The sequence below is a fragment of the Protopterus annectens genome, chromosome 6.part0, assembly GCF_019279795.1.
Source record: "Protopterus annectens isolate FY-2018-M chromosome 6.part0, PAN1.0, whole genome shotgun sequence".
NCBI classification, from domain to species: Eukaryota; Metazoa; Chordata; order Ceratodontiformes; family Protopteridae; genus Protopterus; species Protopterus annectens.
Window position 1 is genome coordinate 704,516,143 of NC_056737.1, and position 25,477 is coordinate 704,541,619.

The following is a 25,477-nucleotide window of genomic DNA, read 5'->3' on the forward strand; positions in this document are numbered from 1 at the left end:
GTGTGTGTGTGTGTGTGTGTGTTTGTGTGTGTGTGTGTGTGTGTGTGTGTGTATATATACACGAAATAGGAAGGTAGGGGGTGTGTGGATGTAAGATCCAGGTAGGTAGGTAGGAGTGTCTATGTGAGAAGTAGGCAGGTAAAGGTAGCGGTGTGTGTGTATTCTAAGTAGTAGGTAGGTCTGTGTGTGTGTATGTAAGAGGGAGGTAGGGGTGTGTGTGTTTGCATGTAAGTAAGAGGGAGGTAGGAGTGTGAGTAAAGGGGGGAGGGGGCTCATACCTTGCAATGTACCTCATAACTGTACAGATTTTCACAGAATGTTTAGACTTTTGTCTCATATTTTTGGTCAGTTTTTCATAAAATTATGTTTTTCTTCTGGCAAATCAATGATAAATCATTAAAGACTGAAGTTACAAAATAATGACATACATTTGAGTTTTAGACTTTATACCCTTCAGAAAATTTGTCCTAATCAAATCCTGTTATTCTATACACTTTCTAAGTTTGTAAGAGCAATATTTAAAATCTGTCCCTACTTTTGGGCCTTTGTCCCACTTTTATTTATGGCTTTGTCCAGAATTCTTGCTGTCAGAGGTTGAAAGGTATGCTTCACAATTATCCAGATTTTTGCCTCATATTTTCGGTTCGTTTCTCATAAAATTGTGTTTTTCTGGCAAATCATTCAGGACTGAAGTCATAAAATAATGGCAAACATTTGAGCTTTAGACTTCATATCTTTCAGAAAATGCATACTAACACAAAACTTGTTGTTCTATCCACTTTCTAACGAGGGAGGGGGTGTATGTGTGTGTCATACCTCTCAACTGTACAGAATTTCACAGAATGCCCAGATTTTTGCCTTATAGGTTGGTTTATTCCTCAAAAACTTTTTGTTTTTGACAAATCACTGGAATGAGCTAAGATTAAAGTTACTAAATAATGACATGCATTTGAGTTTTAGACTTCATATCTTTCAGAAAATGCATTCTAACACAAATTCTGTTATTCTAGCAACTTTCCAAATGTGTCCCTAGTTCAGGGCCTTTGTGTGTGTGTGTGTGTGTGTGTGTGTGTGTGTGTGTGTGTGTGTGTGTGTGTGTGTGTGTGTGTGTGTGGGTGTGTATGTGTGTATAAGAGGGAGGTAGCATACCCCTCAGCTGTCAAAGGTTTTTGCAGAATGTCCAGACTTTTGCCCCATATTCCTCCTGAAAAAGATTGAAGTTGCTAAATAATGACAGACATTTGAATTTTAGATTTCAAAGTTCATAAGAGAAATATTTATAATCTGTTCCTATTTATTTTAGGCTTTGTCCAGATTTGTTGCACTAAGAGGTTGAGAGGTGTGTGTGTGTGTGTGTGTGTGTGTGTGTGTGTGTGTGTGTGTGTGTGTGTGTGTGTGTGTGTGTGTGTTTGTGTGTGTGAGAGACAGAGTGAAATGCCCTAGTTAGAGTTAGCAGGTGGAATTTATTTTCAAGCGCATTTTCAAGGAATTGTGAGCTTCAAGGGGAAGATAAGTTTACTGCTGCTCATGCTAAGTCTACTTAAAATGTATAACTTGTTTTGTTTAGCAAATGGTATCACTATTGTACAGAATTTTAAAGCAGTTTCAGTAGCACAGCAGATAGCATGCTTACATTGAGATGCAGAGGGCTATAGGTTCTACTCCCACAGCATCTAGATTTGTATTTAAAGGGGGTGGGGTGCTGCAGACCTGAGTATGTCCTCCTTTGGATGAGGTGCCTAGTAACTATGAACCTGTTTTTTTAGCTTGTCACCCATTCCCTATTGCAATATAGCAGCATTCCTCTCAAGTGTACCTCACTCCAAGGAACGTTCCTCCTTTTGTGTCTGAAAAAGTTAATCTTCCTCGAAGTTCCACATAGGAAGACTCTGTCACACATTCATACTTAAGGATGTTTTATCTGAAATCTATAACAAATAGTACTGAATCATATTAATTAATTAAATTAACTTTTTATATGTATAAAGTAGCACATTTTAACCATCCTGTGAGCTTCCTAGTTGAAATTATTACTAAGCTGTTAGTAGGTATTTCTCATTTGGCCCATTTGTTCCACATTATGAGAGGTAGTGTTCCTCATTTTGGAGATGGAAGGTTGAGAGCTATGTATAGCAGCTTACCATTTTTTAATGCAACTTAGGCAATTTATTCTTCAAGGGTAGCAGGCACTGAATTTGTAGATTAAACACTGAAATATAAATTTGCTTTCTAGCAACAATCTCTTCATTGGTTTCATATCTCTTTAATGTGGAATTATTCAGTTGACTTTTACTTCTGCAGAGGTTGTGCATACTGACTGATATTGGTGGATTGCATGACAGAAGTTTGAGTGGCCTTTTATGGCTGAAATGTTCTGAATTGAGCAGTTTGTCATTATTGGTTTATATGTTTTGTTTCATTGCTTACTGGCAAAATGTTGAAAACTATAAATTTAAAACATGGTGCTGTATTATACAAGGGATATACATCAGTTATTACATATTATAATTGATTCATCTTCCTGATTGTATTAAAGAACTTTTGTATGGTCCTAAAATGTCTGCAAGGGCCGATGGTTTGAAAACAGCTCAAAGGTAAACTTAACCCTCCACTGGCCAGATGCATTTTCTATGAATAGGGGTTTCAATGCTGTTTCAGTGAATGTAAGTTTTCAGAGGTAGAGAAGTTTTAATGCCAAGTCTGTTTTCATTGTAAGACTATTGCTTTGTTTAGCAAATGTCTGTCAGTGTTTGTGGTTTAAAATTTGAAAAAAAAATTGTAAATTAAATCCAAACATCTGTAATCATTGTAGAATTAAAGCATAAAACTGTATGCATACTGAGAGTTCTGAACACTGTTTATAGCAACTGGGGAGAAATAGCCAAGTAATGGGACACTGGAATAACTGCTTGGGGGGGAGGGCTGAGTGGAGGGGACTCTGGGTTTGCACCCCCCCTGCAAAATATCCTGTGAGGTACCCGTATATGTATATATATATATATATATATATATATATATATATATATATATATATATATATATGGGTCTACTACTGGAGATCGAAATTACACTATTTCAAAATCTGGTAGTAGATGCCCACTAACGTGAAAGTGCACTTCACCGGAAGTGCACTTTCGCGAACACAGCTAGAACGAACGGGAAATGTCCTCCACTGTGGTGCAGTAGTCACAGACCTTAGGGTTAGGGCTTGGGGTAAAGAAAGTGGATAGCCCTACTAGCTATCCACTATCCTTAACCCAAGCCCTAACCCTAAGGTCCGTAATCATTCGTTCAAGTGGTGTTTGCGAAAGTAACAAGACCTATATATACAGGAAAAAATAGTTACACATGGTTAATAACAGAATAAGTATACAAGTTCATCAGCATTAGGAGAAGACCTAGACTGTAATATATATTACAGTAGGTATATTATGAAGTAAGGTATATAAGAGGAATAATTTGAGGACTTATGTAATACATGGGCACAGCTACTTATTCTTTAAGTGTGTTCTAAGTGAGTTTTTAAAGTGAGAAGCGGTAGGGGCAGAAATCAGAGCAGGAGGGAGATTATTCCAGGTTCTAGCTATGCAGTGGAAGAACAGTGCTTTTCCCGCAGTACTGTTAGCCCTACAGATACAGAGGAGGGGTTTGTCGGGAGATACGAGAGGAAGATTTGTATTATAGTGGGTGAGAACTTGGCCTAGTGCAGGTTTTTTTTCTGGATGTGTTACCACATTGTAGGCAATGACTAATTGGTGATAGGTTAGTAGCTGGGGAAGTTTGTGTGTGTATGTATGTACATATACATATATATATATATATATATATATATATATATATATATATATATATATATATATATATATATATATATGTATATATAGACACACACACACACACACCACACACATACATACATACATACACACACACACACACACTTGGTCCAGCATCCAAGAGTGATTGTGGAGTTATAGAAGGTATCGATTGCAGTAAACAAGAGCATTATCATATTTACCATATTCCTTAGGTACGATCCTTGGTTTCCTTGTTTTGTTGACTGCTGACAGTCTGTCTATTAAATGGCTGTGAATAAACTGAACAGCATGATGTCTACAATTTAATGTTAATATTTTGACTATGAATAAAATGTTAACTTTGTTTCCTGCAGGCAAGGGAGTGTGAAATGCACTATGTTGGTCTACAGCAATTTGTCTGGCACTTGGTGGAGATGAATACGACTATGAGCTATTAATGAGAGGATACCTCTTGTACAAGGTTTGATTCTTTCGTTCTTGGTTTGTTTTCTGTGTGACTTTGCCCAAGTCACTTCACCATACATTACCTCTGGAATGCTCCTAAAAAGGATATTTCTGCTCAGTGAGCTCTTTCAGGCTACAGTAAAAGGATAATACACAATTTGAATCAATGTGCATTTTACATAGCTGCTAATCAATGCTTTGCTATATTTATTTATTTATTTTACATTTGTTAACTGGGAAATTCCAACTGGACCAGGTCAATTTACAGTGGAGGCCTGGGGAGAAAAGCTCCGAAACTTTGTTACAAGAAAAAAAAAAAAAAAAGATAGAAGCAAATTTATACAGTGTTATACAAAGGTCATTTAAATAACACAACAAGGAGTTAGACATTTTGCCAGACAAACACTGAAAATATATAAAATAAATTGGAAAAAGACATTTTCCAGGACAAACAGCCAGGAATTCCATTTAATGTGCAGGTGTATTATGATTGTGACAAAAAGAAGAGCAATCGCCCACTATAAGAAGTAGCAACTAATAGTCAGATTTATTGGCTGGGTTTAATACTATAGAGGGTTATAAAGTGAGTAGCTTGGAAGTTGGAAAAAGAAGGGGGGAGATGGGAGAGTAAAGGTTAAGTGATACAAGGTCATAACCAGGTGTCTAGTAGATGTGATTTGAGGGAGTTTTTGAATTGTGGGGTGGTAGAGGCAGTAGTCAGAGAATGGGGGAGGCAATTCTAGTTTTTAGCAACAGTGTGGGAAATGAGTGCTTTGCCTGCAGTATTGTTTGCCCTGGAGATGCAGAGGAGAGATTTATCACTAGATCGGAGATGCCGATTTGCAGTGTAATGGGTAAGAAGATTGGATATAGATAGTTTTTTTTCAGGGTACTTAAAGTTAAATAGTTGTGGTAACTCTAGCCATTTTAGTTCTTTTACTGTAACACAGTGATGTGTTCTGCAACTGGAGTTTGTAGTAAACTTGGCTATCTTATTGTAACAGGGTTCTAGCTTGTTTAGGTCAGTTTTTCTAATATGGGTGAAAATAAGTGCTGCATACAGTAGTGTGGATAGAAGGCGACTCTGGGCAAGGGTGACTCTTGCTTGGTGTGAGAGTTTTTGTGCCTATATAGTGCGCATATTTTTTTGTGAACCAATTTGATGGTTTGTAAGATGTGGATATCAAAGTGAAGATTGTTGTCAATTTCAATACCAAGAGGTTTGCTGTGGTCAGAAGGGGAAGATGGTAGTGCCGTTTTTAGAGGAGATGGAAAAGAAGAGGACAGCTTTTGATTTGTTAGGGGGAAATAGTAGCAGTTTTGTCTTATTAGGGTTTAGGATTAGTTGGTTACCTGAGATATATTTTTCTGCAGAGTTAAAGGTTTCCTGGGTAAGTTTATTTTTTATTTTATTTTACATTTGTTAACTGGGAGAGTCCGACTAGGATACACATCCATTTTCAGCAGAGGCCCAGGGAGAAAAGCTCCACATGTGCAAAAAAAGTGACACTCTAAAATCATGATTACATTGAAATTTAAAAATTAAAAAATAAAGTGACAATATATAGACATGGTTACACTGAAATTTAGCAGCACTGTAGGTTTATAGTATGAAATATGTACACAAATCATTTCACAGCATTGAAGTGTATAGAATGAAATGTTTCCACAGATTGATTTTAAGGATGACAAATGGGAGAAAAAAGGAGGTTAGTTAAGAAGGGAAGTTGTTAGAAATTACATGTAGAAGGGTTGAAAACATAGCCTTAGAATGGCTAGGATAACAAGTTATCATCCTGATAATAATGTTCTAATGGTTGTTAAGAAGTGTATATAGTCTGGGTAGAGAAAGGTTTAGAAAGATTATACATATAGGTTCAGGAGGTTATTATTATTGGGTATTTCTCCTATGTGAGTTGTGTTTTTTTGGGGGGGTTAGTCTGGGTTTAGACATGGACATAGCCGATGCCTGTTTAGGTGTTTCTTTAGGGATATTTTGAATTGGGGTAAGGAGGATGTAGTGGTAAGATCTGCGGGGAGTGAGTTCCATTTTTTGCCAGCAGAGTTGGAGAATAATGATTCCCTGGCTGAGTTGTTGGCTTTGGCAGATTGCAGTAGCATTCTGTTGGATGAGCGGAGGAAAGATAGGTTGCTGTAGGGGGTGATAATATTAGTTAGAATGGGTGTACTGTTAGGTTGGTAGAGGAGTTTATGAATAACTATGAGTTGGTTATACTGGAGTTGACTGGGTAGTTCTAGCCAGTCTAAAGTTTGAAGATTCTGACAGTGATGGGTTCTGTAGGCTGAGCTTGTGGTGAATCTAGCTATATTGTTACAGCAGCTAGTAAATTTGTTAAGGTTAGACTTGCTTAGGTTTACGAAGATAGGTGAGGCATAGAGAAGGGTTGATAGGAGATGTCTCTGAGCTATGGCAGTTCTGGTAGATGGGGTTAGGAATTGTTTAATCCTATACAAGGAGCCTAGTTTTTTGTTAACTGTTTTGATGGTTTTGTCTATATGAGCATCATACGTCAAGATTATAATCAATGATTACACCAAGAAGGCAAGGTTCTGGAGAGATTATGGTGCCATTGTTAGATGAGATTGTAATAATTGGTGATGTGAGCTTACAGGTAAGGGAGAAAAGTAGTAGTTTGGTTTTATTTGAGTTCAATAGGAGATGGCAACTATTGAGCCAGTCCTCTACTTTGTTGAAGGTGATTTGGGATAGGGATTGTAGTTCTGTGGGGGTGGTGGCGGAGCAGATAAGCATGGAGTCATCTGCATACTGAATACATGTTGCATCTGGGATAACTTTGGCTAGGTCATTAATGAATATGGAGAAATAGAGGGGCCCAATATAGATCCTTGGGGGACACCAAAGATGACAGGTAGAAGGGGTGATAGATTATCTTTACATAGTACAGCTTGTTGTCTTCCATGCAGGTAAGAGTGGAACTAGTTGATTACTAGGTTGTCTAGGCAAAGTGATTTTAGTGTGTTTAGGAGTAGGTAGTGATTCACCACGTTGAATGCTTTGGATAGGTCAAGAAAGAGGGCTGAGGAGAGCTTGTTGTGACTATGGTTTTGATTTATTGTGTGAGAAAAGGAGAGAAGGGCTGTTGTTGTACTATAGGTAGGTCTAAATCCGTGCTGGGATGGGGCTAGAAGAGTATTCTGAATAAGGTGAGTTAGAATTTGCTTATGTATACATTTTTCCATTATTTTGGCTAAGTGAGACAGGATGGCTATAGGTCTATAGTTAGAGAGTTCAGTGGAGTTTCCCCCTTTGTGAAGTGGAATAATGTGGGAGATTTTCCAGATGGAGGGGACATAGCATTCGTGGATAGTACGATTGATTAAGATGGAGATAGCATACTATTTCATTAGCGGCCTTTTATAGAAATTCTGCAGGAAGTAGTTCTGCTGCCAGGGTGGTGGGTTTTAGTTTCTTAAGTAGGGACTTAATATAGTCTGTGGGGATAGGATCAAAACTGAAGGGAAGTATATTTTCCTGAGTGGGTGTGGTAAAGAAACAGTGCAGTCCATAGCTAATAATCTATCTCCCAACATCTCTAATACTACCACACCCACTGTTTCTGTAAAGAAAGTATTAAAGGTCTTTGCAACACATTTAGGGGGTAGATGTAATGTAGATGAGGGGGTGGAGGTTGAGGATTTACCTGGGTGGAGCAGTTTATTAAGGCCTGACCAGAATTTTTGTGGTTTATTTTGGTGCTTTTGCTGTAAATTGAAATAGTAGTTTTGCTTGTCTAGCATAATGGATTTTTTGCCTCGTTTTTCAGTTGTTTGTATCTAATGTGGTCTTGTGAGGATTTGATGGATCTCCAGGAGGTCCATGCTGTGTTTCTAGCAATAAGCTTTTGTCTAGTACCATTGGTTAGCCATGGAGCTATATTGTTTTTGGCTCTGATTGTTAGTTTGGGAGCATGCCTGTCTAAGATGGATAGGAATATAGCATTGAAGTCTGAGACTGCTTCGTCAAGGGGAAGTAGTTTAACATTGGACCACTTGCATGAGTTGCTGTAGAATGGTGGGAGATGAGACAGTGCAGATCAGGGTTGAATCATCTGCGTATTGAATAAGTGTGCCATGCTGGGTAGAGCTATTTGACTATGAATCTCAGCATGTCTCTTGTACATCAATGCCTTGGCAAATGCACATTTAATAAATGTGAGTTTCAAAGGAAGAGAAGCTAACTGCTGCTCAAGTTAATTCTGCTTTCAGTCTGACAGTTTCTCATTTCATTCATTTAGCAAATGGATGTCAGTGTTTCTGCTGTAAAATCTGAAATAAAAGTTGTAAATTAAATCCAAGTTTTTGTGAACACTCTAAGGTTACAGAGTATGCTTATGGACAGGTCTGATCAGTGTTTAAAGTAACTTGGGAAAGGCACCCAAGTAATGGGATAACAGTATGGCTTCAGGGCTGGTCTATTACAGCTATGGATGGATAGAACAGAGTATGGGGCATTAACTGGGGAGTGGGTTTGGGCAGAATTTACACAATGAGTGTCAGACCTGGCACTGTACATGATACATATACATAGCCATGGACAAACTGCTACTGACCTTCTGGTGTTTATAACTACTGTAAGAAATATGGACACTTATTATGCATGGGGCATTGCTGTAGTAAACATCAGTGCTATTACTTAAAGGGGAGACTGGAGATGATAAGTCCCAGAACCACTGTACTGTGTAGAAGGATACATGCTATACAGAAATGTTTTTTTTCTGGCTTTTATGAAATGCTGTAAATCTGCAGTGATAATGAACAGTCACTAACACAGAGAGTTTTCAAGCTAATTAGCAAGTAGGGGTCCAAGTATTTGTTTGTCTACAGCTGCTTGACTGGACATTTTAGAGAGATGCATCACTTTATCAAAGTAAACCAAAACCTTTGCTCTTTCACTTGGGTGTTATGTTTCTGTGAATTATGTTTTCATCTGAAATAGTTATTGACAGTCATGCAGTTCTTGGTGCATCAGCAGCTTTGCCCAGGCAGTAGATGATACGGGTCTGTACTGTTCTTAGACCTTCTAATGTATAAACAGGCTATTTACTTATGAAAAAATACAACCTGATGTGGACTGAAAAACAAACATGTTTGTGAACAAAAGACTATATGTTCAAAAGACTAAATATATTCACAAAGACCAAAATACTGCAGGCCACTTGCATATAACCAAGATTTTGGTAAATAGCTAAATTTTATTAATAAGGGATTTAAAAGTAGATCACAAGAAGTAATTTGATCTAGAAATTTCTCAGTGAGCTGTAATATTACTGGATGATAAAAAGGACTTAGACAGATGTTCGGTACAAAATACATGTATTGTGCTACCGTTTCTCACAATCAGCTTGTTACTTACTGCTGCAATGACCAGGTTGTCCTCTGCGTGTACCACTTCATCTGTCACAAGACTTGCTCCAACATCTTCATCATGTTCTGAGGTTGACACATCTGCAACTGTGTCTTTGATGCTTTCCGGTGTTTGATCTCCAAAGTCCTGAACATCCTACAAAATGAATGAAACATTAAACAGTAGCTATACTTAGCATTTTACATCTATGGAAAATTAATCTACACTGTATCTGTTATACTAATGTTTACTGCGAAAAGAAATTCAAAAACCATGTTTTTAAGAAAAGTAAATATGTTGTGTGTGGAAAGTATGCGAGTGTATGTGTGTGTGTGTGTGTGTGTGTGTGTGTGTGTGTGTGTGTGTGTGTGTGTGTCTGTGTGTGTGTGTGTGTGTGTGTGTGTGTGTGTGTGCTTGTTTACTTCATTGTTAGTAAGTTAACCAGGGTAAAACATTACTTATTTTTAGGTTTAGTTAGGGGAGAAGTGAAACAAAATGAAAATCATACCGTTACAGTAAGATTACAATGCAAAAGAAATTAAACAGCATTTTCTTCTAGGAAGCATACCAGAATTTGTTTACATAGCACACAGTTAGTAGCTAGATAGCTAACACCCATGGTTAGTGATTTGTACATTACATATCTATTTATCTATATTGATATGCATATCTATATCTATAGAGATATATATATACATTTATAGAGAGTTTTCAAGCTAATTAGACAAGTAGGGGTCCAAGTATTTGTTTGTCTATTGCTGCGTCACTAGACATTTTAGAAAGATGCATCATTATATCAAAGTAAACCAAAACCTTTGTTCTTTCACTTGTGTTTTGTTTCTGTGAATTTTGTTTCCATCTGAAATAGTTTGTGCCACTCATGCAATTCTGGGTGCATCAGCAGCTTTGCCCAGGGAGTAGAGGATACGGGTCTGAACTGTTCGTAGACCTTCTAATGTATAAACAGTCTGTTTAATTATGAAAAAGTGCAACTTGATGTGGTCCGAAAAAAAAAATGTCATCAAAAGGTTCTAGGGTCAAAAGAATTCATGAATTCACAAAGACCAAAATACTGCATGCCACTTGCATATAACCAAATCTTTTGGTAAACAGCTAAAGTTCATTAATGAAACACAAAAGTAGATCACAAAGGAATTTGACTAGAAATTGCTCAGTGACCTCTAATATTACTGGACGATAAAATGACTTAGACAGATGTTTGCAATGTGCTATTGTCTCTTCACAATTGGCTTGTTACTTACTGCTGCAATGACCAGGTTGTCCTCTGCGTGTACCACTTCATCTGTAACAAGACTTGCTCCAACATCTTTATCATGTTCTGAGGTTGACACATCTGCTACTGTATCTTTGATGCTTTCCGGTGTTTGATCTCCAGAGTCCTGAACATCCTACAAAACGAATGAAACATTAAACGGTAGTTAAACAGAGTATTCTACTTGTATGGAAAATGAATCTACAATGTATCTGTCAGACTAATGTTTACTGCGAAAAGAAATTCAAAAATCAGGTTTTTAAGATAAGTAAATATTTTGTGTTTGTGGGAAGAGTGTGTGTGTTTGTGGGAAGAGTGTGTGTGTGTGTGTGTGTGTGTGTGTGTGTGTGTGTGTGTGTGTGTGTGTGTGTGTGTGTGTGTGTGTGTGTGTGTGTGAGAGATTGTGTGTGTTTACTTACTCATAGTAAGTTAACCAGGGTAAAACATTACTGATTTTCAGGTTTAGTTTAGGGAGAACTGAAACAAAATGAAAAGCATGTTGTTACAGGAAGATTACAATTGAAAACAAACTTAAGAGCATTTTGTTGTAGGAAGCTTGCCAGAATTTGTTTAGATAGTAAAGAGTTAGTAGCTAGATAGTTAACACCTATGGCTACTGATTCACACATTATGCATCTATATAGCTATATATCTGGTTTAAAAGCCCATGTTTGCTCTTGTTTCCCACCTTTCCTGCAAGTAGTCTAGTCCAGATACAGACTTGCTGTATCCAGGACTGTTTGAAAGCTTCAGAGCAGTGCCAGAGCCTGCTCTTCAATTTTTCCCTTAGATCTACTAGTTCTCTCCTCTCCTGCATTTATACTAGCTTATTAGTCTAGCACTTTACCAGACTTCTTGTAGCAATTATTGTAGCACACAAGTGCTACCAGCACTACACATTCTACAAGGAAACAGATCTAGTACTTATTATCAATGCCCACCCCACCAGGCATGTCTAAAGTTCAGTTCCCTGTGCTTTCTGCAATTAACCTGGTGAAGTTGGGCATCCTGAGGCAATGTAGCAACTGCCTCATGTACACTGACAACCCTCTCCTCTTACTTTCCAACACTCAGATTTGTGAGAGATGCACCTATATATCCATACTGGAAGCCATGCACTCTTCAGCCAAGACCGGAATAGCTGGTGAAGAGGAGAAGGTCAACACTAGCACCACACCACATGGAACATATAGCCCTCCGGAACACACACCAGCACTGCCTTCACATAAAAACAAACCATACACCCACCTTCGTGGAGGCTTTCAATAAAAATCTACCCAACAGCAGAGACCTCCAAGGCAGAAATGCACTCGACCACCACAACACAACACTAATCACTAGACACATAACTCTTCTAAACAGTGTGCCACTCAACCAAAGCCCCTAAAGTAAAACAGCATGCCCAGCACACTAGTCATAGATGACTCAATGGTGAGGCACACTGATGTCGCACTCACTAGACTGAATAAGGAGAAAGTAACAGTCAGCTGCTTGTCAGGTGCCAGGATCCAGCACATAACGCATGCACTCAGGTCACTCAACAACAGGTACAAATATGATGACTCTGTCATTGTACATGTGGGTGTGACTCACCTGAGACATACCTCCCTGAACTACATGAAAAGAGACATAGAGGAGCTCTCGGATTATGTAGCCCAGGCGGGTATGACCCTAATCCTGAGCAGAATCCTACCATCACCCAGAAAGATACCACAGTACAAGCAGAAAATGATTGATGTCAACAACTGGCTAAGTTTCTGGTGTCATTCTAAGGGGATCCAGTATCGGTCTGCCTGGGATGACATGACTGACAGACCTCGATGCTTTGCCAGAGATGGCCTGCATCTGTCATCCCTGGCCTTCCGGATACTGCCCAAGGCTCTTCCCACCCCTATAGTGCCTTTTTTAGGCGGTGTTCCAAAGACCAAATTACCACCGTAACAGCTACAAACAAATGCAATCTGAGGGTCAGGTTGCTCAACGCTAGAAGTCTAAATCTCAAAATGCACTCGCTCGAGGCACTCCTTAAAATGGAGAACATCGACATTTGTGCTGTAACAGAGACCTGGTTCAAGGCAGCAGAAAGCACCCCTGCACCACCAGGCTATAACTCATTCCACACCTTTCGGCCCCAGAACTTAGACCAAAGCTCCAAAGGCGGTGGTGTTTCCATATTCATAAAGGATGCGCACAGCTCCAGACTGGTAGCCCAACACAATGCATCAGAGATGCTTCAGGTGCAGCTAACATTGGGTAAGACAGCGATTCAGTTCGTAGAGTGCTATATGTCCCCAACCATGTCCCAAGACTCACACACCACATTCCTAAGAACCCTGGAGAATATTAGGGTCCAACCTAACACTCTCTTACTAGGCGACTTCAACTATCCCTCCATTAACTGGGTTAACTACTCATGTACCAATACACTTGCCCAGCGTTTCCTGGAGTTCATTAATTCCAATGCCCTGGACCAGCTCATTCTTCCCCCCACTAGAGGTAGCAGCATCCTTGACCTGGTCATTATTAACATGGGCGAACATTGCTCTACACCAATAGTCAGCTCTTCCCTGGTTAGATCCGACCACAAACTAATCACCTTGAAAATCCACATCCATCCCACCCCCCCCCCCTGCAAAGGTAACCACCATGAAAAACTTCTCCAAAGATTAATTTGGGATCCTAAAAACAGAGGTGGCTAACTTCACAGCACCAATGGAAATGGAAAATAGCTGCGTGACTGCAGAATCATACATCAAAGCACTGTATGAACACGTACACAAATGCATGGATCTCGCCATACCCAATAGAACCAAGACACTCACCTCCCAAAAAAGGAAGCCAATCTGGTGGTCCCCTGCCATAAACAAACTCTACAACAGAAGGAGGAAACTGATGCAGAATAAGGTGAAGTCCCAGGACAGGAAAAACTCCCTTATCTGCCTCAACAAAGTTGAGATCCCTCATCAAATCCTCTAAAGCTAGGTATGAAAACAGAACTGCAGCAGATAGTAAAGACAACCACAAGGCCTTCTATAGTTAGTAAAGAATCTCCATGGCAAAACCCAGACTGCTTTGAGCTACTGCACAATGGTACCTCCTATACTGAGCCAACAGATATTGCCAGTATACTGACCGACAGATTCAGTGCCAACTTTACCCCCCCCCCCCCACAAGGACCAATCACAATAAGAGTAGATTGCCAGGCACCCGGTATTACTGCTGCGCAGGTTAAAACAGCACTGTCCAAGGCCAAGAATACTACTTCTATGGGACGTGACAATATCACTGGTTGTGTTCTACATGAACTACAGAGTGAACTGGCACCTCACCTGTGTGCCCTGTTCAATCACAGCCTCACCTCAGGCTTTATGCCTGCTGAATGATGCACTGCTACAGTCATCCCTCTCCATAAAGGAGGAGCGACTACATACCATGGGAACTATCGCCCCATTAACCTGATGAGTCTGACATGCAAAGCTATGGAACACACCATCATGGACCTAATAAACAAGGATATAGGGAATTTCCAAACTCTGGATCCCACACAGTTTGGTTTTGTGAAGGGCAGATCATGCCTGCTTAACTTGGTCAACTTCTTTGAATCAGTCACCACAGCTGTGGATGAAGGCAAGGTGGTTCATATAGTCTACCTTGATCTAGCCAAGGCTTTTGATACCATTCCCACTCAGGAATCATAGAAAAACTCACGGCATCCCAAGTCCCAAAACCACTGTACTATGTAGAAGGATACATGGTATACAGAAAAGTTTTTTTCTGGCTTTCATGAAATGCTGTAAATCTCCAGTGATAATGAACAGTCACTAATCTAGAGAGTTTTCAAGCTAATTAGCAAGTAGGGGTCCAAGTATTTGTTTGTTTACTGCTGCCTGACTGGCCATTTTAGAAAGATGCATCACTATATCAAAGTAAACCAAAACCTTTGTTCTTTCACTTGGGTGTTATGTTTCTGTGAATTATGTTTTCATCTGAAATAGTTTGTGATACTCATGCAGTTCTGGGTGCATCAGGAGGTTTCCCCAGGGTACAGATGATATGGGTCTCTACTGTTCCTAGACCTTCTAATGTATATAGAATCTACTTAATTATGAAAAAGTGTAACTTGATGTGGACCGAAAAACAAACATGTTTGCCATCAAAAGAATCTAGGTTTAAAAGAATTCCTGAATTCATAAAGAGAAAAATATTGCAGGCCACATGCATATAACCAAAATGTTTGGTAAATAGCTAAATTTCATTAATAATGGATGTAAAAGTAGACCACAAGAAATAATATGACTAGAAATTGCTCAATGACCTCTAATATTACTGGATGATAAAAGGACTTAGACAGATGTTCGGTACAAAATACATGTATTGTGCTACTGTTTCTCACAATCAGCTTGTTACTTACTGCTGCAATGACCAGGTTGTCCTCTGCGTGTTCCACTTCATCTGTCACAAGACTTGCTCCAACATCTTTATCATGTTCTAAGGCTGACACATCTGCCACTGTATCTTTGATGCTTTCTGGTGTTTGATCTCCAAAGTTCTGAACATCCTACAAAATGAATGAAACAAACAGTAGCTAAACATAGTATTCTACATGTATGGAAAATTAATCTACAATTAATCTCAAGCTAAATGCCAAAAAGTGTATAGTCATCCCTTTTGGCAAAAACAAAGTGCCCACAAATTACCATGTAGGTGGTAATCCATTAAGTACAGAAGAAGTAATTAGGGACCTGGGGACCCAAGTTGATAGCAATCTCTCATTTGACAACCACGTGGCCAAAGTGGTTAGAAAAACATTTTATATAGCCCACCAAATCATGAAGGGATTCACATCTAGATCAGGGGAGGTCATCGTGCCTCTTTACTCATCCCTCATCAGGCCCATAATCGAGTACAATGCCCCTTTTGGGATGTACCTTACCAAACACCTGCAGCAACTGGAAAGACCCCAAAAGTACCTCACCAAGAGGATCAAAGGGCTCAAACAGATGCCATATGCTGCCCGGTTAAAGAAACTCCAGCTCTACTCAGTGGCATACCGCCTGCTCAGAGGTGACCTGTGCCTGACGTATAAGGCCATGTCCAACCCGGAATTAAGGGACATGCTGCACCTCAAAAAATCCAAATCCCATCAAGCTACACGCTTGAGGGACTTGAACATCAGCACTGAAATAAATAGGACATGCTGGAGGGTCAGATTCATAACCCAGAGGCTCCCTTCACTCTGGAATAAAATCCCAGTCCAGGTTAGGCAGAGTCCCTCATTGACTCTCTTCAAGAGGAATCTTGATGAGTGGATGGGAGATTGTAGGTTTACCCCGGGTATCACTTCTGTGTCACTGTTAGACAGAGGCACAGTATACTAACCTCGAAAAAGGGCATAGCAAAATTAATTTAAAATGGGTGGCGAAAGCCAAACATACTCTGGCTAGGCTTATAAATGCCCTAGGGCAGATAGCCTAGTATGAACCTATGAACCTATGAACCTATGTATCTATTAGACTAAAGATTACTCCAAAAATAAATTCAAAAATCATGTTTTTAATACTTTTGTGTGTGTGTGTGTGTGTGTGTGCGCGCGTGTGTGTGTTTATTTACTTATAGTTAGCAAGTTAACCAGGGTAAAACATTACTTATTTTTAGGTTTGTTTGGGGAGAATTGAAACAAAATCAAAAGCATATCCATTACAGGAAGATTGCAATTGAAAACAAATTTAACCACATAATGTTCTTGTAAACTTACCAGAATTTGTTTACATAGTAAAGAGTTATTAGGTAGATAGTTAATACCCATGGTTAGTGACTCATACATTATTTATCTACATAGCTATATATATATTAATATATGTTATCCAACAGGGGTGGAAACAGTTACAGTTATTTACAGTGAAGATCAAATGAGAGGAAGGTATGCAGAGAAAAGTTCCGAGAGGAGGTGAGATGGGTTCATAGGTAGAGAAATAGACTGTAGAAAATGTGATGTCAGTGTTTCTGCTGTAAAATCTGAAATAAATGTGATAAATTATATCCAAGTTTTTGTGATCACTCTAAGGTTACAGAGTACGCTCACTGACAGGTCTGATCAGTGTTTAAAGTAACTTGGGATAACAGTATCACTTCAGGGGCCGGTCTATTACAGCTATGGATGGATAGAACAGTGTATGGGGCATTAACTAGGGAGTGGGTTTGGGCAGAAGTCAGACAATTAGTGTCACACTTGGCACTGTACATGATACATATACATAGACATGGATGAAGTGATATTGACTTTCTGGTGTTTATAACTACTATCAGAAATATGGACACTTGTTATGCATGGGGCATTGCTGTAGTAAACATCAGTGCTTTACTTAAAGGGGGACTGGCGATGATAAGTCACAGAACCACTGTACTGTGTAGAAGGATACATGCTATACAGATATGTTTTTTTTTTTCTGGCTTTCATGAAATGCTGTAAATCTGCAGTGATAATGAACAGTCACTAACCTACAGAGTTTTCAAGCTAATTAGACAAGTAGGGATCCAAGTATTTGCTGCTTGACTGGATATTTTAGAGAGATGCATCACAATATCAAAGTACGCCAAAACCTATGTACTTTCACTTGGGTGTTATGTTTCTGTGAATTTTGTTTCCATCTGAAATAGTTTATGACACTCACTCAGTTCTGGGTGCATCAGCACCTTTGCCCAGGGAGTAGATGATATGAGTCTGTACTGTTCTTAGACCTTCTAATGTATAAACAGTCTATTTAATTATGTAAAAGTGCAACTTAATTTCGTCCAAAAAAACAAAAATGTCATCAAAAGAATCTAGGTTTAAAAGAATTTATGTATTCAGAAAGACAAAATATTGCAGGCCACACACATATAACCAAAACTTTTAGTAAATAGCTGAATTTAATTAATGATGGATTGAAAAGTAGATCACAAGTAGGAATTTGACAAGAAATTGTTCAATGACCTCACTGTTGATGATAAAAGGACTTAGACATTTGTGGAACAAAATGCATGCTATGTGCTATTGTTTCTTTACAATCAGCTTGTTACTTACTGCTGCAATGACCAGGTTGTCCTCTGCGTGTACCACTTCATCTGTAACAAGACTTGCTCCAACATCTTCATCATGTTCTGAGGTTGACGCATCTGCCACTGTATCTTTGACACTTTCCAGTGTTTTATCTCCAAGGTCCTGAACATCCTACAAAATGAATGTAACATTAAACAGTAGCTAAACAGAGTATTCTACTTGTATGGAAAATGAATCTACAATGTATCTGGTAGACTAATGTTAACTGCAAAAAGAAATTCAAAGGATATGTTTTTAAGAAAAGCAAATATTTTGTGTTTGTGGGAAGTGTGTGTGTGTGTGTGTGTGTGTGTGTGTGTGTGTGTGTGTGTGTGTGTGTGTGTGTGTGTGTGTGTTTATTTACTTATAGTTAGTAAGTTAACCAGGGTAAAACATTACATATTTCCTGGTTTAGTTTGGGGAGAATTGAAACAAAATGAAAAGCATATTGTTACAGGAAGATTACAACTGAAAACAAACTTAACAGCATTTTGTTCTAGGAAGCTTACTAACATTTGTTTAAAGAGTTATTAGCTAGATAGTTAACACCCATGGTATGTGATTCATAGGTTCATAGGTAGGTACTAGGCTATCTGCCCCAGGGCATTTATAAGCCTAGCCAGAGTTTGTCAGCTTTCGCTGCCCCACTGATTAATTAACTGATCTTCTGTCAAGCAGAGCCAATGAAGTGATCCCAGGGGTGTATTTTCTGTTACCCATCCACTCGACAAGGTTTCTCTTGAAGAGTGTTAGTGAGGGGCTCTGCCTTATGTAGTTTGGAATTTTGTTCCAAAGCATGGGGAGTCTCTGTAACAGGAATCTATCTCTCCAGCATGTTCTATTTATTGTTGTGGCGAGGTTTAGCTCACTAGAGCGCGTAGCTCACAGTGACCTAGATTTCTTTAGGTGGAGCATGTCCATCAATTATGAGTTGGACATGGCTTTGTAAGTCAGGCAGAGATCACCTCTCAGTAAGCAATATGCCACTGAGTACAGCCGGAGTTTTTTCAGTCGGGTTGCATAGCACATATTTTTGAGGCCAGTAATCCTCCTGGTGAGGTACATTTGTGGTCTTTCCAGCTGTTGGAAGTGTCTTGTGAGGTACATCCTGAATGGAGCATTGTACTCTATGATGGGTCTGATGAGTGACGAGTAGAGGGGCACTATAACCTCTTTATTTCTAGATGTGAACCCTTTAGTAATTAGATAGGCTACATAGAAGGATTTCCTAACTACTTTGGCAATATGATTGTCAAAGGAGAGATTACTATCTACCTGGGTCCCCATATCTCTTATTACCTCTTCTGTATTAAGGGGGCTGCCACCTATGTGGTAATTTGTGGGTGTTTTCTTTTTTCCAAATGGGATGACTATGCATATTTTTTGCCATTTAGCTTGAGGCCATGACTTTGACACCAGGTGTCTGTTTCAGTAAGGCCCTTTTGGAGGATGTCCGTGTCAGCCGGAGAGTCAGTTATGTCTCCCAGTTTGCAGTCATCAGCGAATTTGGTTAGCCATAGTCCTCCTGTGCTTGCCTGTACTTCTGAGAAGTATATGCTGAACAGTAGGGGTCCCAGGACTGAGCCTTGTGGGACACCACTTGTGACTGGTTTAGAGTCGGACCTGGAGCCCACTATTCTTACCATGTGAGTTCGGTCTGTAAGCCAGTTGGCAACCCATCTCGTGACATAGGGGTTTATGTTCAGGCTGGTGAGTTTTTCTGTAATACCTGAGTGGGAAATGGTGTCAAAAGCCTTGGCGAGGTCAAGGTAGGCTGTGTGAACCACCTTTCCCTTGTCTATGGCCTTGGTGACTGTCTCGAAGAAGTCGACCAGGTTTAGTAGGCATGATCTGCCCTTAACAAAGCCGAACTGGGTTGGGTCAAGTGTTTGGAGGTTCCCAATGTCTTTGTTAATGAGTTCCATGATGATGCATTCCATAGCCTTGCAGACCAGGCTAGTCAGGCTTATGGGGCAATAGTTACCAGGGTCAGTTGTGGCCCCTCCTTTGTGGAGAGGAATAACCGCTGCTGTGCACCATTCTATGGGCATGTAGCCTGTTGAGAGGCTGAGGCTGAACAGCGTGTTTAGGTGGGGAGTTAGTTCGTTCTGTAGTTCATGCAAGATGCAGCCTGGGACACCATCTGGCCCCATTGACGCTGTGTTTTTGGCTTTTGAAAGGGCTGTTTTCACCTGTGCATCTGTGACTTCCGGGACACTACACTTTTCCGGTATTGTTGTGAGCCCTTTTGGGGATGAGAGGGGTGTGAAGTTTGCACTGAATCTATCTGTCAGGATGTTGCCAATATCAGTAGGTTCAGTATATTTTGTGCTATTTTGCACTAGTTCAGTGCATATCTGTGAGTTGCCACTTAGATTCTTAACATAGCTAAAGAAGGCTTTGCGGTTATCTTTTGAATCCCTGGCTACTTTTCTTTAGAAGTTAGCCTTGGATGATTTTATCATGGACCTTAGTCTCTCACTGATACTGATCAGGGATGTCCTTCCTTCTTGGGATTTGCTTTTTTTCTGAACTAGTTTCCTCCTTCTATTGTATAGCCTGTTTATGGCAGGAGTCCACCAAACTGGTTTCCTTCTCTTAGAGGAGTGACTCTTGGTTTTGCTAGGGATGACGCGATCCATGCATCCTTGTAGGCGCTCACAAAGTGCATTTGTAAAGGTTTCTGCATCTTGAGCAGCATTATCCTTTAGCGTGGGGGCTGTTAAACTTACCAACTTCTGTCTTAAGTAAGGTGACGTTTGCTTTAGAAAAGATTTTTACTGTGGTTTCCTTAGTTGGGGGTGATGGTGGGGTGTGGACATCCAGAGTGATTAGGTTATGGTCTGATCTAACCAGTGATGGGTTGATCTCTGGTGTGGAACACCTGTCGCTCATGTTGGTGATGACCAGATCCAATATGTTTTCACCTCTGGTAGGGGAGTTTACCAGCTGATTCAGGGAGTTTAAGTTGATGAATTCCAGGAAGCGATGGGCCTGGGAGTTTGTACTCGAGTAGTTTTCCGAATTAATGGTAGGGTAATTGAAATCGCCCAATATCAGGGTGTTTGGTAGGACATTCATGTTTTCCATTGTCTCCAGAAAGGTGGAGTGGTGGTCCTGGATCATGGAGGGTGATCTGCAGCAGGCCACAATTTGCATTGCAGATTTGCCCGATGTTAGTTGCACATGGATAATCTCACAGGTATCATGCTGTGCCACTAACCTGGAGGTGTAGGTATCCTTGATGAATATGGATATACTCCCTCCTTTTGTGTTTCGGTCCATGTTCTGTGGCCAAAATCTGTGGTATGAGTTGTAGCCCGGTAGTGCTGAGGTGCTCTTTGGAGCCTTCAACCAGGTTTCAGTTACTGCACAGATGTCGATGTTCTCCATACTGAGGAGTGCTTCAAGCGCGTGCATTTTGAGATTTAAACTCCTGGCATTGAGTAGCATAACCCTCAGTTTTTTGTTAATTGTGCTGTTTACAGAGGTGGGTTTGACTTTTGAGCCTTGACTAAAAAAAGGCACTATGGGGGCAGCAAGAGCCTTGACCAGTATTCAAAAGCTTAGGGGTGACAGGTGCAAGTCGTCTCTTGTGAAGCAATGCGGCTTGTTGAGGATGTCGTCCCAGGCTGACAGACACTGGATCCCCTTTGAATGACACCAGAAGCTTAGCCAATTGTTGAAATTGATCATTTTTTTCTTTATACTGAGGTATCATTCTTGGTGAGGGCAGGATGCTACTCAGGGTCATGGATCTATAAAGCTATACAGATATAGATACACATTATCCATCAGGGGTGGAAGCAGTTACAGTTATTTACAGTGAAGATAAAATGAGATGAGGGTATGCAGAGAAAAGTTAAGAGAGGAGGTGAGATGGGTTCATAGGTAGAAAGGTAGACTGTAGAAAATGTGATGTCAGTGTTTCTGCTGTAAAATCTGAAATAATAGTTACAAATCAAATCCAAGTTTTTGTGATCACTCTAAGGTTACAGAATATACTCACTGACAAGTCTAATCAGTGTTTAAAGTAACTTGGGAAAGGCAGCCAAGTAATGGGATAACAGTATGGCTTCGGGAGCTGAACTATTACAGCTATGGATGGATAGAACAGAGTATGGGGAATTAACTGGGGAGTGGATTCAAGCAGACGTCAGACAATGAGTGTCAGACCTGGCACTGTACATGATACATATACATAGCCATGGATAAACTGCTATTGACCTTCTGGTGTTTATAACTACTGTAAGAAATATGGACACTTATTATGCATGGGGCATTGCTGTAGTAAACATCAGTGCTATTACTTAAAGAGGGACTGGCGGTGATAAGTCCCAGAACCACTGTACTGTGTAGAAGGATACATGCTATACACCAGTGTTTTTGTCTGGCTTTCATGAAATGCTGTAAATCTGCAGTGATAATGAACAGTCACTAACCTAGAGAGTTTTCAAGCTAATTAGACAAGTAGGGATCCAAGTATTTGTTTGTTTACTGCTGCTTCACTGGCCATTTTAGAAACATGCATCACTTTATCAAAGTAAACCAAAACCTTTGTTCTTTCACTTCGGTGTTACGTTTCTATGAATTTTGTTTCCATCTGAAATAGTTATTGACATTCATGCAGTTCTGGGTGCATCGGAGGTTTCCCAGGTAGTAGATGATATGGGTCTGTACTGATATTAGACCTTCTAATGTATAAAAAATCTGCTTAATTATGAAAAAGTGCAACTTGATGTGGACCGAAAAACAAATGTGTTTGCCATCAAAATAATCCATGTTCAAAGGAATTCATGAATTCAGAAAGACCAAAATTCTGCAGGCCACATGCATATAACCAAAATGTTTGGTAAACAGCTAAATTTCATTACTGATGGATGTAAAAGTAGATCACAAGAAAGAATTTGACTAGAAATTGCTCAGTAACCTCTAATATTACTGGATGATAAAAGGACTTAGATGTTTGGTACAAAATGTATGCAATATGCTATTGTCTCTTTACAATCAGCTTGTACTTACTGCTGCAATGACCAAGCTGTCCTTTGTGTGTACCACTTCATCTGTCACAAGACTTGTTCTAGCGTTTTCATCATGTTCTGAGGTTGACACATCTGCCACTGTATCTTTGATGCTTTCCGGTGTTTGATCTACAAAGTCCTGAATAACCTACAAAATTAATGAAACATTAAACGGTAGCTAAACACAGTATTCTACTTGTATGGAAAATTAATCTACAATGTATCTGTTAGACTGTTTACTGTGAAAAGAAATTCAAAAATCATTTTTTAAGATAAGTAAATATTGTGTGTGTGTAAGTATGTGAGTGCATATGTGTGTGCAAGTATTTGAGTGCGTGTGTGTGTGTGTGTGTGTGTGTGTGTGTGTGTGTGTGTGTGTGTGCGTGTGCGTGTATGCGTGTATGCTTATTTACTTATAGTCAGCAAGTTAACCAAGGTAAAACATTACTTATTTTAAGGTTTAGTTTGGGGAGAATTGAAATAGAATCAAAAGCATATCATTACAGGAAGATTACAACTGAAAACAAATTTAACAGCATAAAGTTCTAGTAAGCTTACTAGAATTTGTTTACATAGTAAAGAGTTATTAGGTAGACAGATAATACCCATGGTTAGTGATTCATACATTATTTATCTATATAGCTACACAGATATTAATATACATTATCCAACAGGGGTGGAAATAGTTACAGTTATTTAGAATTTAGATCAATTGAGTGGAGGGTATGCAGAGAAAAGTTACGAGAGGAGGTGAGATGGATTCATAGGTAGAGAAGTAGACTGTAGATAATGCAATATCAGTGTTTCTGTTGTAAAATTTGAAGTAAAAGTTGTAAATTAAATCCATGTTTTTTTGTGACCATTCTAAGGTTACAGACAATAGGTCTGATCAGTATTTAAAGTAACTTGGAAAAGGCATCCAAGTAATGGGATAACAGTATGGCTTCAGGGCTGGTCTATTACCGCTATGGATGGATAGAACAGAGTATGGGGCATTAACTGGGGAGTGGGTTTGGGCAGAATTTACACAATGAGTATCAGACCTGGCACTGTACATAATATATATACATAGCCATGGACAAACTGCTACTGACCTTCTGGTGTTTATAACTACTGTAAGAAATATGGACACTGATTATGCATGGGGCATTGCTGTAGTAAACATCAGTGCTATTACTTAAAGGGGGGACTGGTGATGATAAGTCACAGAACCACTGTACTGTGTAGAAGGATACATGCTATACAGAAATGTTTTTTTCTGGCTTTTATGAAATGCTGTAAATCTGCAGTGATAATGAACAGTCACTAACATAGAGAGTTTTCAAGCTAATTAGCAAGTAGGGGTCCAAGTATTTGTTTGTCTACTGCTGCTTGACTGGACATTTCAGAGAGATGCATCAGTTTATCAAAGTAAACCAAAACCTTTGTTCTTTCACTTGGGTGTTATGTTTCTGTGAATTATGTTTTCATCTGAAATAGTTATTGACAGTCATGCATTTCTGGGTGCATCAGCAGCTTTGCCCAGGCAGTAGATGATACGGGTCTGTACTGTTCTTAGACCTTCTAATGTACAAACAGGCTATTTACTTATGAAAAAATGCAACCTGATGTGGACTGAAAAACAAACATGTTTATCAACAAAAGACTATATGTTCAAAAGACTTAATATATTCAGAAAGACCAAAATACTGCAGGCTACTTGCATACAACCAAGATTTTGGTAAATAGCTAAATTTTATTAATAAGGGATTTAAAAGTAGGTCACAAGAAGTAATTTGATCTAGAAATTTCTCAGTGAGCTCTAATATTACTGGATGATAAAAAGGACTTAGACAGATGTTCGGTACTAAATACATGTATTGTGCTACCGTTTCTCACAATCAGCTTGTTACTTACTGCTGCAATGACCAGGTTGTCCTCTGCGTGTACCACTTCATCTGTCACAAGACTTGCTCCAACATCTTCATCATGTTCTGAGGTTGACACATCTGCCACTGTATCTTTGATGCTTTCCGGTGTTTGATCTCCAAAGTCCTGAACATCCTACAAAATGAATGAAACATTAAACAGTAGCTATACTTAGCATTTTACATCTATGGAAAATTAATCTACACTGTATCTGTTATACTAATGTTTACTGCGAAAAGAAATTCAAAAACCATGTTTTTAAGAAAAGTAAATATGTTGTGTGTGGAAAGTATGCGAACGTGTGTGTGTGTGTGTGTGTGTGTGTGTGTGTGTGTGTGTGTGTGTGTGTGTGTGTGCTTGTTTACTTCATTGTTAGTAAGTTAACCAAGGTAAAACATTACTTATTTTTAGGTGTAGTTAGGGGAGAAGTGAAACAAAATGAAAATCATACCGTTACAGTAAGATTACAATTCAAAAGAAATTAAACAGCATTTTCTTCTAGGAAGCATACCAGAATTTGTTTACATAGTAAACAGTTAGTAGCTAGAT

The 25,477-nt window shown here is 39.3% G+C and overlaps 1 protein-coding gene across 1 annotated transcript in view; it reads right to left on the reverse strand.

Annotated features, from left to right (window-relative positions):
- The window catches only part of SYNE2 (spectrin repeat containing nuclear envelope protein 2), a 3,814,665-nt gene that overhangs the window by 1,504,247 nt on the left and 2,284,941 nt on the right, over positions 1-25,477 (reverse strand). Inside the window, exons 78-83 of the mRNA XM_044073561.1 lie at positions 24,917-25,063; positions 23,022-23,168; positions 17,985-18,131; positions 15,333-15,479; positions 10,911-11,057; positions 9,658-9,804 (exon numbers count right to left, since the gene is read on the reverse strand). Of these exons, the coding sequence (XP_043929496.1) occupies positions 9,658-9,804; positions 10,911-11,057; positions 15,333-15,479; positions 17,985-18,131; positions 23,022-23,168; positions 24,917-25,063 (882 nt within the window). The remainder of the gene's footprint in view (positions 1-9,657; positions 9,805-10,910; positions 11,058-15,332; positions 15,480-17,984; positions 18,132-23,021; positions 23,169-24,916; positions 25,064-25,477) is intronic.